The 13038-nt window shown below is 39.7% G+C and overlaps 1 protein-coding gene across 1 annotated transcript in view; it reads left to right on the top strand.

Annotated features, from left to right (window-relative positions):
* syt6a (synaptotagmin VIa) overlaps positions 1–12829 on the top strand; it is a 54096-nt gene extending 41267 nt beyond the window's left edge. The window contains exons 4-7 of the mRNA XM_020618942.1: positions 6021–6141; positions 7012–7183; positions 8008–8158; positions 9203–12829. Of these exons, the coding sequence (XP_020474598.1) occupies positions 6021–6141; positions 7012–7183; positions 8008–8158; positions 9203–9274 (516 nt within the window). The 3' untranslated portion in view covers positions 9275–12829. The remainder of the gene's footprint in view (positions 1–6020; positions 6142–7011; positions 7184–8007; positions 8159–9202) is intronic.
* The last annotated feature ends 209 nt before the right edge of the window (positions 12830–13038 follow it).

Below are 13038 nucleotides of genomic sequence, written 5' to 3'. Positions count from 1 at the left end.
ACCTTTCTGTGTGGCTTCCTCCCACAGTCCAAAGACATGCAGCTTAGGTTGATTGGCCTCTCTAAATTGCCCATAGGAGTGCATGTGTGTGGTTGTTTGTCTATGTGTTAGCCCTGCAATGGATTGACGACCTGTCCAGGGTGTACCCTGCCTTTGCCCGATTACCGGCCGGGATTTGGCTCTGCCCCCCCTACCGTGACCCTGTTCAGAGATTAAGCGGTAGAAAATGAATGAAATTAGGACATTTACCCGGATAATTTGTACCATGTTTATCATCTTAGTTTAGTATGTTAGCATGCTAATAGTTGCTAATTGTAAAGATAAAGTAAGGCTACATTTTGTAGGCATTTTTTGGACAATAACCTTTTATAATAATACAAATGAACAGGCTACCTAAGGAAAAATTGGAATTCTGACCTGATGGTGGTGCTAGGTGAAAAGTCAGGAGGTCAGCCAAAGAGTGAAACGAATATCTCTACCAACTCCTTTGTGGAGAAGACATCTGCACTCTCCAAGTTTGATGGTATATAAGTAACTTTGTTATAAGTAACTTTGTAGACACATAATTGCCTAGATGGAAAATGTCTGCCCTCATTATTGATATATTAAGATTACAACAATTAATTTAAAAATGCAACGATTGGATGATATTAACCACAATTAAAAGTAAATAAATATGGATCAGAATAATTTTTAGGGCTGCAAATACAAAAACAGCCAAGGAAGGATTATTTGTTATAATAAGACAAGTTTCTTTAATTTGATTTTAGGTTTTTCACCAGCAATTATAACTGGAAGTGAAAAGTGTGCATTAGGTTATGGGACTTTGCACATATCAGATTATGTCATTAATTACTCGCGGCAGTTTGGCAAAACTCCAAAAGTCAAACTACATTCAGTAAGAAAAGCTGGAGCCACACTGTTAATGTAGTGCAGGTGACACTGACTGGCACCAAAACAGCCTGTGTTTGTACAAGGACAGTCAAAGTGTCACTTTATGCTTTTACAACACTTGACATTTCTGCTGTCCTCTCACATTATGGCTGAACCTTACACTGCTCAAATGAAGTCTCTCACTTCGACAGCAGGGAAAGCCATATCACAGCTGTGCAGTGTTTGTGAAGAAGACTGCAGCACTCCGAGAGATACTGAGATTTACCAATCAGCGAGGCTCTCGTCAAGCTCATTCAGAGTGATTAGGGGCCTGTTCAACCTTAATACATTTGTAGGATGGGGCTAAGAACTCACATGGGACAGATAACAGAACTCTCATTCCACTTGAGACTATTAGCCCAGTAGGAGCTCATAAAGGACTGTCTGATTACATTGAGAGCTAATATTTTACAAGCTAGACAAGTTGTACTTGGAATGTTTTCTCTCAAGAAATTTAAGATATAAAAGAAATTCTTCTATGAGTAATCTTGGTGATATAAGCCACTGAGGCTTATTCACTCATTAAGTGGGTTGGTTTAAAGCACTGAGATGTAGATTTCATCCTCTCTTTTTCTTTTACTTGACTGTATCATTACCACTTGAGTGGTAATGATAATTAGGAAACAATCACAAATTATGCTTTTTGATAGTATAAAGAAAACTGCAATGAGAATAATAAAGTCTGCATTTGACAAATGTATGAAGTAGTTAAGTAATTTCTAAATTAGACCAAACTGTTTCAGTGAGATGCTGACAGCTGGTTAACCTCCTGGAGCTGAAGAACAGTCTAATTGCTCATTTTACCTTTCTCAGTTTATTAGCTGTAACACCTGTAACTTTACATTTCTTTACCCTGTCCACCTATTTGACACACATCAAAATTAAAGTTCCGAGGACATGTTCTGTTTCAAAGACATTACAGCTATAGAGAATTATGAATAAAAAATGGCAGTGTGTATATTTTTGTTTTGTACTGAGATTCCTAAATACACCAAGTAAGATTTGTTATGTTAACCTGTAACACTTTCTCTCTAATAAAGAGGAGCGATCCCTTAAGTTGTTCCTTAGAACTTGAGGAATAGATGGACAGTTTGGGAAATACGGTTGTTCGATTTCTTGCCAAAGGTTAGATGTGAAGATTAAGCTCACGTCTGTGCATTAATCATGGGACGAAAGCCAGGAGGTGATTAGATCAGCATAAAGCCTGAAAGCAGGTTGCAACTAACTGGACTTTGTAAAAAACATAATTGCATAGCAGATCTTCTAAAGTTCACTAATTAACATCGTATCTCATTTCTTTAATCACTGCACAAATATAGAGAAAGAGAAATAAAGTAAAAGGAAAATAAAGAGAAATTAGCCTCATTCGCCAGTAGAACATTCTGGCACCTGAATCAGTCCATTTTGGTGAAACAGGGTTAAACACAAGTCTAAACTCCTGGTGAAGTCACATATGGGTGTGTCACGTAATTTTTATAATTATGGTTTCTACCAGCACTGGCACATATTGGGTGAGGTCAGATGCATCCGGGTGCAACATGGAAGAGAGGCTGAATGCGTTGTTAGTGGGAGGACTGCATTATGAGCAGCTGGAGTCAGGGCTGGCTTTAGTTATGGCCAAACAAACGAGCCCTTCAAAAGTGCTGCGGAAACGTGACTTTCATTGATATCATGATGGCTGATATGGACAGGGTCCATCAGAGAAGGTTGTCTATGAGGTGCAGCATGGGTGACCCTATCTGTCTTCTTCTCCTACCAATTAATTACTCCATTTCTTAATTGTTATGACAAAAATATTTATTATTGCAAATAAATATTCACTCAGTAGACTGCTGATATGATTTACCAGCTCTGACTCTGGTCCTGTAACCAGTAGCAATCACAGTGTAATTTACTCACAGCTGCATCCTGTAAGGACAGATGGTGCATCGTGACGTGATTCCACCCTGTTTGTCCATTTTCATATCTGCAGCCACATATGGACTACTTTATTTTATTTGAACATAATCTATCTAAATTATAACATAGTTCATAATTCAGGTATGTCAGAATAAATTATTCACAGTGAACTGTAAAAGTTAGCACAAAAATTGTTTAAATCAACCTAAATAATCTTGAGCAGGGTGAAAGACAGAGTATGAGTGTTTTTTTAGAAATTCCACCACTGTAAAATTTAAGCACACATGGCCACTGAAATAGAAAGTTCAGTTTCTTTAGACGTAAGCTACTGAAGACCACTGCATAAAGAGAAGGAGGGGGTGGGGGAGTTGGGATATGGGCACACGTTTTCAGGCATTATCATCAGGAGACATTAATATAATTGTTAATAGCAGCGTCACCGATTGTTGTGTCAGGAAAGAAAAAGAAGATGTGCAACCAGCTAGACAAGGTGTGAAGTAGATGTGGATGTCAGATCATTGGCTTGGAAAATGACTGAAAAAACAAAAAAAACCCATCACACAGCTGTTTTGCACATGCAGGCAGGGGCAAACACATGCTTACATTCTGAGTTTCTTTTTTCTTTTCAAACTCGGCTGAAAATCTGCGGTATTGTCGGAATTCTGTGGGAGCACGTCCCGTTTGGGTCTGCAGATCGGTTGTGGATTTAGCAGTTTAAATTGGTGTGGCCATTAAAATACATTTGAGTACCTGATCTCATGCTTCCCAGCCTAGACTGTTGTCAGGAAAATTGCAAAGCACCTGCATTTATGATAAAAGTTAGTCTGGACAAGTCTTAAGGCAAAGTGCACAGCGCTGCTCGGGGCCAGGAAATGACTAAAAACTTAAGAATGTCCATATTTAAACTGCCTTTAGCAGTAAACCTACAAAGGATTAGTGTTAGCTTGTTGTCCTTTGCTGTAGCTAATTAACAACTCGAATAAGTTATTCAAACAAAATTAACATAGCCACACTGAATATGTCCTACAAAGCAGGAGATGGATATAAGAATATGTTTTATCAAGATCCAGGACTTAAATAGTGCAGGTGCAAAGTGAAGCTGCAGTTAACCAGCCATTACCCATGAGAACAAACCTTTTCATTAACATTTTCTTGTTCAGTATTCCTATTAAATACAATACTGGACATTTAATTAGTGGAGTGATGGTTTGTTGATAATCATAGCAGCTAAAGTGGATGAGTTCTATTTTGTTGTGAGCATGAACACATGCACAGCCAGAGGTAGCTTTACATGATGGGCTTGTTTCCGAATGTAATGTTTCATTTTAATAGGAACACAGGTAGTAGAGCAGAGGCAGCAGGAGACTCGGGGGGAGTTTAGTGGCACTATCCATCAGTGAAAAGGTATGAAGATTTTACTTTGTGGCTTCATTATGTGTCGTTTTATCAGCAGCAGGAAACCCTGCAGACAAGCAGTCAGTCAGGGACAGGAGACATGTCGTTTCGTTTGAGTCAGCTAAGCCATTTCTGCACTTTAATAAAGTTCCATCAATGGCCTTCACATTATAGTAGTAAATAACGTGTCACATCATTGGACTGAGAGGAATTCTGGGAAGTATCAAAGCCCTTCTACTCTGTCGATAGCCCACTAACACACCGGCTACAGAAAAGAGCCTGTATAATAACCATAAATATACATTCGCTACTTATTTTATTCTTGTTTGTTAAATAATGTTGTATGAATATTGATTTGGCATTAAACTACAGTTCAACGTGAAAAGCATCTGGTGGCAACACCTCGTCTGGGGCACCAACAGACCCAGGGTCGGCACTGGCCCTGCCTAATCAGTGCACACACGCCATCAGCTGTGCATCTCTTTCTGCCTCAGTGAACGTGCGTTCATTCATGGCATAAAAATATCAGACACAACAATGTGCAAAAACAAACTTGTGCCCAATCAAATTTACATAAAGCCGGTGTGTGAAGCTACACCAGCTCTGCACCAGCACTTCTGATGCCAATATGTATTAGCTTTAGTCCAATTTTCTCTTTTATTTAGTTTGTTTTGGTCTAGTTTTACCCTTCAGAGAAAAAGGGGCAAACAAGACATTTGTTTACTTGGACTCAGTGAGTTACATATACTGTAAGTCACAATCACCTCTGCTGCGTCAGCAGTCCAAAGTGACAAAGAAAGCCAAACATTTTTGTTTCAGAGATGACTTACTGTTGATGATCAAAATAGTTGAACTGTGAAATTGCTTCTTTTGTCCAACGAAAGAGTTGAAAGCCCAAGTACATTCAGATTAGAATGGTTTACTAACTAACTGCAGGTGGGATTCATCTGCTTTTATCGACCTGCAGCTCTGTGGAAAACCTGTTTGCATCAGACTCCAACACTTTCTGGCAGCACCGCGCACCCACTTCAATTCCCTCAGTCATGCAGTAGACATCGCACACCAAGTCTGCCTGCTCTGCTCCACTGTGTTGAATAACATACATTCCCAGAGCCATGTATTTCATTTCTCTCCTAGCACCAGGCTGCATTTAAACACTTGTGAAGCAATTTCACCTGTGCGCATATTGTATCCAGGCAAGTATTTAACTTATTGAAAAGAAGATTCTGTGGAGCCACTTGCTTAGCATCCTCTGCTAAAGCCATTGTATGGCACAGTTTATACTGGGCCTTGATCACACAGTGGACATAATGTATAACGATATTGTTCAGAGCAAAATATGACAGTTTACAGTGCTAGGCATTTTAATGTTACTTTGTGGTGCTGTTTGATTGTACGGAAATACACAGCAATGCATTACAAAGAGGTGTTTCTGTCATTTAGCCAGACCAGTGCAGCTAAAGTTTGACCTTTTGGCACAACCTGCTTCATCGGGTGCACCGTGGACATCGGTGCAGCTGCAGCCCACTAACTGACGTGGGTAAAAGGAGACTGTATTACTTGTAGTAACCAAAGGTCACCCCAAATGTGACCATGTTTTTGTAATATCATGTCGTGCTGTGTGTACAAATGGTTTGCCAGTCTGTCCTAGAAGCAACAAAGAACAGACTATGATCAAATATACCATTAAACACAGAAGCAGACCTGTAAATCACTCTGGATCAAAGCACCTGAGCTTAATGTAAATGTGAAACTGAAAGAGATTTTTTTTGTGTGTTGGTTTGTTTTCACAGGAAAGTGTCGACCTGGGAGAGATCATGTTCTCACTGTGCTACCTGCCCACTGCAGGCAGACTCACGCTTACTGTGATAAAGTGCAGGAACCTCAAGGCCATGGACATCACTGGATACTCAGGTGTGTTGTGTGTGTGCTTATGTGTGAGTCACTTACAACTGCAACAACTCAAAATGAATGGTTGCCCCTTTAAATATCCATCTGTAAGCAAGTCACATAAAGAGGACAGACAGTGGAGAAGCTCTCTACTGCTGCTGCGTTCTATTTACTTCAACAGTTATTAATATTCAACACGTGTGTTATAAAGACAATGTCAGCAAGTTGATCTGTACATTTTAGCAGACTGTCGATCCACTTTTTCATTCCGTGTTTCCATAACTGATATTACTTGTAAAATCTGACATTAAATGCCAGAGTTCAGGTGTAAATTGGAGTTAACGAGGCATTTTTTATTTCATGATTTGAATGCGATTCAGTTTTTATCCCTGAGTTTCCAAAGGTTTAGCTGACTGCCATTATTTCAGTCTGTGCCTCATAAACCAGTCGCAATCAAGCGCACTGGGTTGCAAAGCAGGCGTTCTTGTTTGTCTATAAAATTAAGGCAGCTTAAATCAGACTCAAATGTGAAATAATGGATCATATGAGGTGATTTGCCACTGATGGATGAAGAATGAAATCAGGATTCATCAGGAAGCTCTTTCAGCTGCCTGTGGCCTCTCATCATCTTTGTCTGGGTGTGGAATCATACAATCTATGCATACCTCTATTACTGGTAACAGGTTCCAGGTTATTTAAGTGGGAACCAACAAAAACACACTGGGTGATAAGCTTCACAAAGTCCAATCAAAGCAAAATTTACAAATCTTATTTTTTAATTAATCCCTGAAGCCTGTCTTCATGCTAATTTTTGCTCTGACAGGTTCCTAAATGAAGATATTTAACCACAAAGTCACTTTATCTGCTGTTTTTCCTTTTTCACTCATCACTTAGATCCCTACGTCAAAGTGTCACTCATATGTGATGGAAGACGTTTGAAAAAGAAGAAGACGAGCATAAAAAAGAACACCCTGAACCCCACCTACAACGAGGCCATCATCTTTGACATCCCACCAGACAGTATGGACCACGTCAGCCTGCACATCTCTGTCATGGACTATGATTTGTATGTACAAATCGCAGCTGAAGTGATTAGGAGAATAACTGATGATACTTGATGAATTGTTTCAATAATCTGACCACATTCTCTGGTTCCAGCTTCTTAAAAAAGAGACTTTGCTGTTTTAATTTGTTTTAAATCATTCTAAACTAAAACTATGCGTTTGATTGAGTATGGCTATGGAGAAGCTATTTTGAAGGCATAGCTTTACAAGATACCAATTAGTTCACACTGAAAGAAGTCGAACTACAGCAAAGGAGAACTCTGGTTAACTAAAGCTAGAAAAAGAAGTTCAAATTACGCTGAGAGATATTAACAATGTCAGCCAACAATGCCACTCAGTTGAGTTTATTACCTGAGACCTAAACCTGTCCTAAATAAAATCATCCCATGTGGGATTTCCACAAGGACAAAGCTGCAAAGAATGTTCTGTTGTTGTAAACAAATCTGGATTTTGTATCATCTGACTACAACTAAAGAAGTAAAGATAAAAATATTTAACTTGCACCTTTTCAAACTTTGACTGACTTGAGAGTTCTGTAACATCTGACTACAACAGTCTAAGCAATGGGCAAATCTTTTCAGAGCAGAATCTTGTGTTCATGTGACACATGAGCAGTCTCTCAAAGTTCTGAGTCAGTTTTAGTGTCACAGGGACAGTCAGCCACAGATTGACAGTGTCAGTCAACAGGACACCCAGATTCTGATTTGGGTCTCCTATGAGTACAAAATGCCCGTCTTGCAATTATAAACAACTTGATGCGTGAGTTGTCTCATCAGGTTAAGTCTGGTGTACTTACACTATATGGTATGTGTGTGCGTTTTTACAGGGTTGGTCATAATGAGATCATTGGTGTCATGCGGGTTGGGTGCAGTGCCGAGGGACTTGGCAGGGATCACTGGAATGAAATGCTGGCTTATCCACGCAAGCCTATTGCACACTGGCACCCCCTGATGGAGTCCAAGAAATCTGAGAAGGAGGTAGGTCTGGGGATGGAGTCATTTTAAGGACTATTCTGGATGTGTTCATCATTTAGGATGACGAATCAGGATATATAGTCTATTAATGAACATACTATTATCAATGGCGAGCTAGGACACTGCTGAAGGATGCTTATCTGCTTATTGTTATCAACAACATCCCAGAAAATATCCAGATATCGTTTTTTGTCAACATGGAACAACCCTACATGGCGATAGCTAACTTTCATTTGTTTTCAGAACACCTGCAGACACTTGCCCCTTTACCTCCATGCAGAATTACCACCTAAGCTCCTGATTCCTCTTCCTAAATGATGAACACATCCAGATGCTTACTAATGATATTAATGGTAACAACATTTCAATTTATTTATTTACTTAAAACTGAAGCATTCAAGTACAACAGTGCACAAACACTGAGATCACATTTACAGATTGAGTCTGCTCAAGTTTGCTGATTGTGTTTCTTTTGCCGGTGCCTTGGCTGGTTAGTCCCATTTTGGAGGACTAGTGGTTAGTTCACAGATGGTGAAACAAATTGCTGAGTTGTCTGTAGCGGCAACCGATTTCCGACACAACTTGCAGATTGTTGTGTTTTAAGCAACATCTGTCTTTTCAAAGCCAGAATTACTTCCATGAGTGAGGATGGGCCACATCTAGAAATGAAATCTAACAGCCTAGACTGAGAGGCGTGGTGTCTCCCATTGTTTTTTACTTTGCTACTACAGAGAGCACTTGAAAACAGGGGAAAGGGGAAATGGTAGGCTAAGTGGTTCCTGGTGTGGGTTTGTTTTGTCTGACCAGACCCTCTAGTTGCTGAAAAGAAATTAGGGAGATTACCTTTAATTACTGAGACTGTGTTCTGTGTTCAAGCACATTAAGTCTCTTTAGTGTTATGTTCCTCTTCTGATACCAAACTAAATGGGAAAATTAAATAAGAAAACAAGTAAGATACGTACATGTTTCCTGTGTTGAAAATGCTCCAGCACTGAGAGTATTCTAAAAAAGTAGTGAATCATTGCCTTGCGTTTGTGCATCCTGCAGTGGAAGGCGAGGACAGCCAGCTTTGACAGCCAAGGCTCCTGCCCCTCACCGAGACCTCCTGCCAGTCCCTGAGCAGAGCCACCTGTGACCCAGCAGCCCAGAAGGGGGTTTCCTCTCCCCTGTTGATCCACTTCCTGTCTGTCTGATTGAGGAGAAACACAACCTCCACCCCCACCTCTCTCTCTTATTCTGTGTCCCTTCCTTCCTTCCTCAAGTCTAGTACCAGAGCACTCTCATACCTGATCTAGGAGATCTAGGGTCACTGTTTGCAGGTTAGTTGTGTGGAGCACACAGTCTTTTCAGGTAAAAATTTTAGGGTTGCTGATTTGAAAAGCAGGTGCTTTTCAGATCCAGAGCTGCCCTGGTTTTCCTCAGAAGAGGCTGACCGGACATCCAGTCTGCAGACATTTAATATTGAGCTGTCCCGACCGAGACGAACAGATCACAGGAGACTTTTCAACCACTGAAGATTCGGATCTGCACTGTACTTTCTGATGGAGCAACTCGGTCAGATATCGCTTCCTGAAAGCCGCCAAGGTGTCACAGAGGGATGCCAAGGACATGGACAGGGTGGAGAAAGACACGATCTTAAACAGGATCTGAAGCAATTTCAAAGCTCTGCAACTCTCTTACCTTAAATTTTAATAATACTACTCTGTAGCATTTTGGAAATGCTGTTAGATGTAAAACCACCAGGCATTATTGTTTATGAATAACACAACTGACATGAATTTCAAAGCTCCAGCTCAGTTCATTGAATTCCCAGGTTCATCAATGACATCAGCAATTATTTGATCTCCATTTTATTGAAGGCAGTTTGGGATTAAACTGGAACTAAAATACTCTGATCTTGGCAGTTTTCAGCCTTGGGATGTTTGTGCAAGCACACACGACAAACAATTTTGCATAATGAAAAAGAAGAAGCAACAACAAGATTATTGGTATTCACAGGACAGCAAATCGACTGCAGTTGTATTCCTGATTTGAGTTCTACACTAAAATAATATTTCCAATATAAGAAATAGAAATTTAAAAAGCCTGACAAAGGCACAAATAGCCTATAACTTTAAAAAAAAATGGAAAAAGAAAGTGAATTTTGACAGAACAAAAAGCTGTTTGTAGAGGAAGCTCTGGTGGTTTCTGCAAACAGAGAAACTGGGAGCACACTTTACACACCCTTACCTCCTTCTTGTTTTGACATTTGCTTTTGAGCAATCTCACTTTCTTCCAAGTGAAAACTCACTCAAACGCTCATGTTTTCCATCAGACAAACAATCCTCAAAAGCATTTCTTTGCCTCTTGTTCTTTTCAGAACAGGTTCTGGCAGACAGTTATAGTTTCATGTACCGCTGTTTGTGCTCTATGTCTAGTTTTTCCAAGCAGAAAACCAGAAAAGATATGACGATTGGTACAGTTTAAAAAATAATTACTGACATTTTGAATATGTGTAGCCTTTGAGGTGGTGGCGATGATTAAGAAAATCCTAAACTCTGGTGAATATATTCCTTTTTAAACTTCTAAATTTTCCAGGCAACTTGTCATTAATCCCACTGTTGTACAGGGATAATGCGTTTGAATTAGACGGCCAGATGCTCGCCCTGCAACATGTAGCAGATGGAGCTATTTAAATATATGATCGCTGTTATATCAGTTTTCATTGCATCACTGTGTCCCCTTCTGTCATTTTCTGTATAAAAACATTTAATCAGACAAAAGATGCACAAGATCCCTGAATTACTGTTTTATAACCTACTGTATAACTGTTCACACATTAATATCTTTCAGGTAAAAATACTGATTTGATGAGAATAAAACAATCATTTGGTTTCTGTTCACCCTCTTGTAATAGTTTTGAGGAGATCAGCTAGTTTCTGAAGTAGTTTTGTGCCATAAAATGCACAAATGAATGTGCAAAAGTAATGCATGGGTGATGTTTAAGATCCCATGATGGGATCCTCCCTTTCATCCCAGAGAGTAAAATAAACTATTAGCAATTAGCATTATGCTCAGTCTGTAATTTTAATAAAGTGGTGGGTAGTTTTGGACGGACACTGGTGAGGAGTGTTTTAGATAAAACAGCTCACAAAGCTTTTGTGTGTTTAATGAAAGCTGCAGAGATTTGTTAGGCTCTTCAATCAAGGCTTAGGTGACAAGTTTTAAGAACTTGTTGACTCCTGGTGTAGAAAATGCATCACATTGTTAAATGTTTTCAGAGACAATTCTCCAGTCGGGTGCCGTTGAACTGTAGCTGTAGAAGAGGGCACAGTGCGAAGGCATGAATAACAAAGAGCCAGTCAAACATTAAAAGAACCACAACATGATGGAAATTCTGCATTCATGCTTGTTTTGTGTTAATATGAGGAGCTTTAGAGTCATAACATAACATAGACCTAATATTTCCACTTGCTGCTATGTTTCATCACCTTCTTACATTTTGCTTTTATTGACATGGCAACCCTTTCCAACACAGCCAAGCATAAAAACTTATTTTTTATTTTTTTTTGTTCCAAATTACCAGCATTTCTACACAAAACTTAGGAAATGCAAGCATGAGTGCCACCTACAAGCTCACGTCTAAACCATCTCTTTACTGGTTTCCAGAAACCAGTTTTTTGCTGCTGTACAGTGCACGCTACCGTTCAAAGGTTTGGGGCCACCACCGTTTTTCCCAAGTGCAGTGAATGACCTTAAAAGATAAGGCTGGTCTTTTTCTATATTAGCAGCCTTTACACCCCTTATACAGAGACTAAAACTAAAACCAACAGTGAATTACCTCTACTCACTGTTTGCGTCTGTCAGTCCTGGATTAGTTTAGACCTCCTCTGTTGTTCAAAAACTATTAAAGACAAATCAATGGTATTACTAAACACCAGACCTAGATATTTTTTAAAAATGTTGCTCTGGCACATGCACGACTCTTGCTTACTTGAGATGCTGTAAAACATTATGGTCGTTTGGAGCTTGTGGACAAATACGTGGGTCTGGTGTTTCACAATGAAGAAACATGTCACCCAGTGCAGCGGTGTGTGTCACTGATGTGTTGTTAATCATTTTTGAACAACAGTGGCGCTCTATGGCACAGATGAATAAATCTGACAGACATAGACAGTGAGTCGAGGCAATTCATTCTGAGTTTTAGTCTTTCTACGGGGAGTGTTGAAAATACTGTTAATATACAAAATTACTCACTTTTTCTTTTAAATGGTACAAACAGAAACAGTCAAAAACTAAAAATGTGTGTAAACCATGTTAAACACACCTTTTCTGCTGACCTCTTTTTTCTAACTGACCTCTTTTCTGCACATGAAACCTTGAAACCCGATGCAAACAATCCTACAGCGGTCCCGACTTTTGTTGATTACTTACAACACTACATTTTGTTTGTGCAAAGGTGGTTTTAGAAATGATTGTATTACTAAGAAGGGTAAAGACCACTGACAAAGGAAGTCTGACCTTTTCAGGGTTTCATTCTCTAGCAGGATAATGACCAACGGAACCACCTCCAGGCTGCATAGGGGAGAAGAGCAATGATGGACGTCCAGACTTTACAGCTGAAGAGTCAAAGCAAAGCAGCCTACAAGTGCACCGCGTTTATGTCTGCAACAGTGCTGTCTGTTCCAACAATATATGGTGGTGCACCGCGTTTATGTCTGCAACAGTGTTCCAACAATATATGGTGTCAGTGGTAGAAAGAATGTCACAGGTGTGTTTGGCTGTTGGATTATACTAATAGAGGCCGGATTAATGGAGGTGATCCCAAACCTTTGGACTGTAGTGTATATATACTGTATATATCTGCTGTCGAGTTCTCTACCCCCAATACTGTACACGTACAT

Source organism: Monopterus albus, unplaced genomic scaffold, assembly GCF_001952655.1.
Source record: "Monopterus albus unplaced genomic scaffold, M_albus_1.0 scaffold212.1, whole genome shotgun sequence".
Lineage (NCBI taxonomy): Eukaryota > Metazoa > Chordata > Actinopteri > Synbranchiformes > Synbranchidae > Monopterus > Monopterus albus.
Note: the sequence above shows the minus strand (reverse complement) of the source record. Positions and strands in the feature narration are given on the sequence as shown.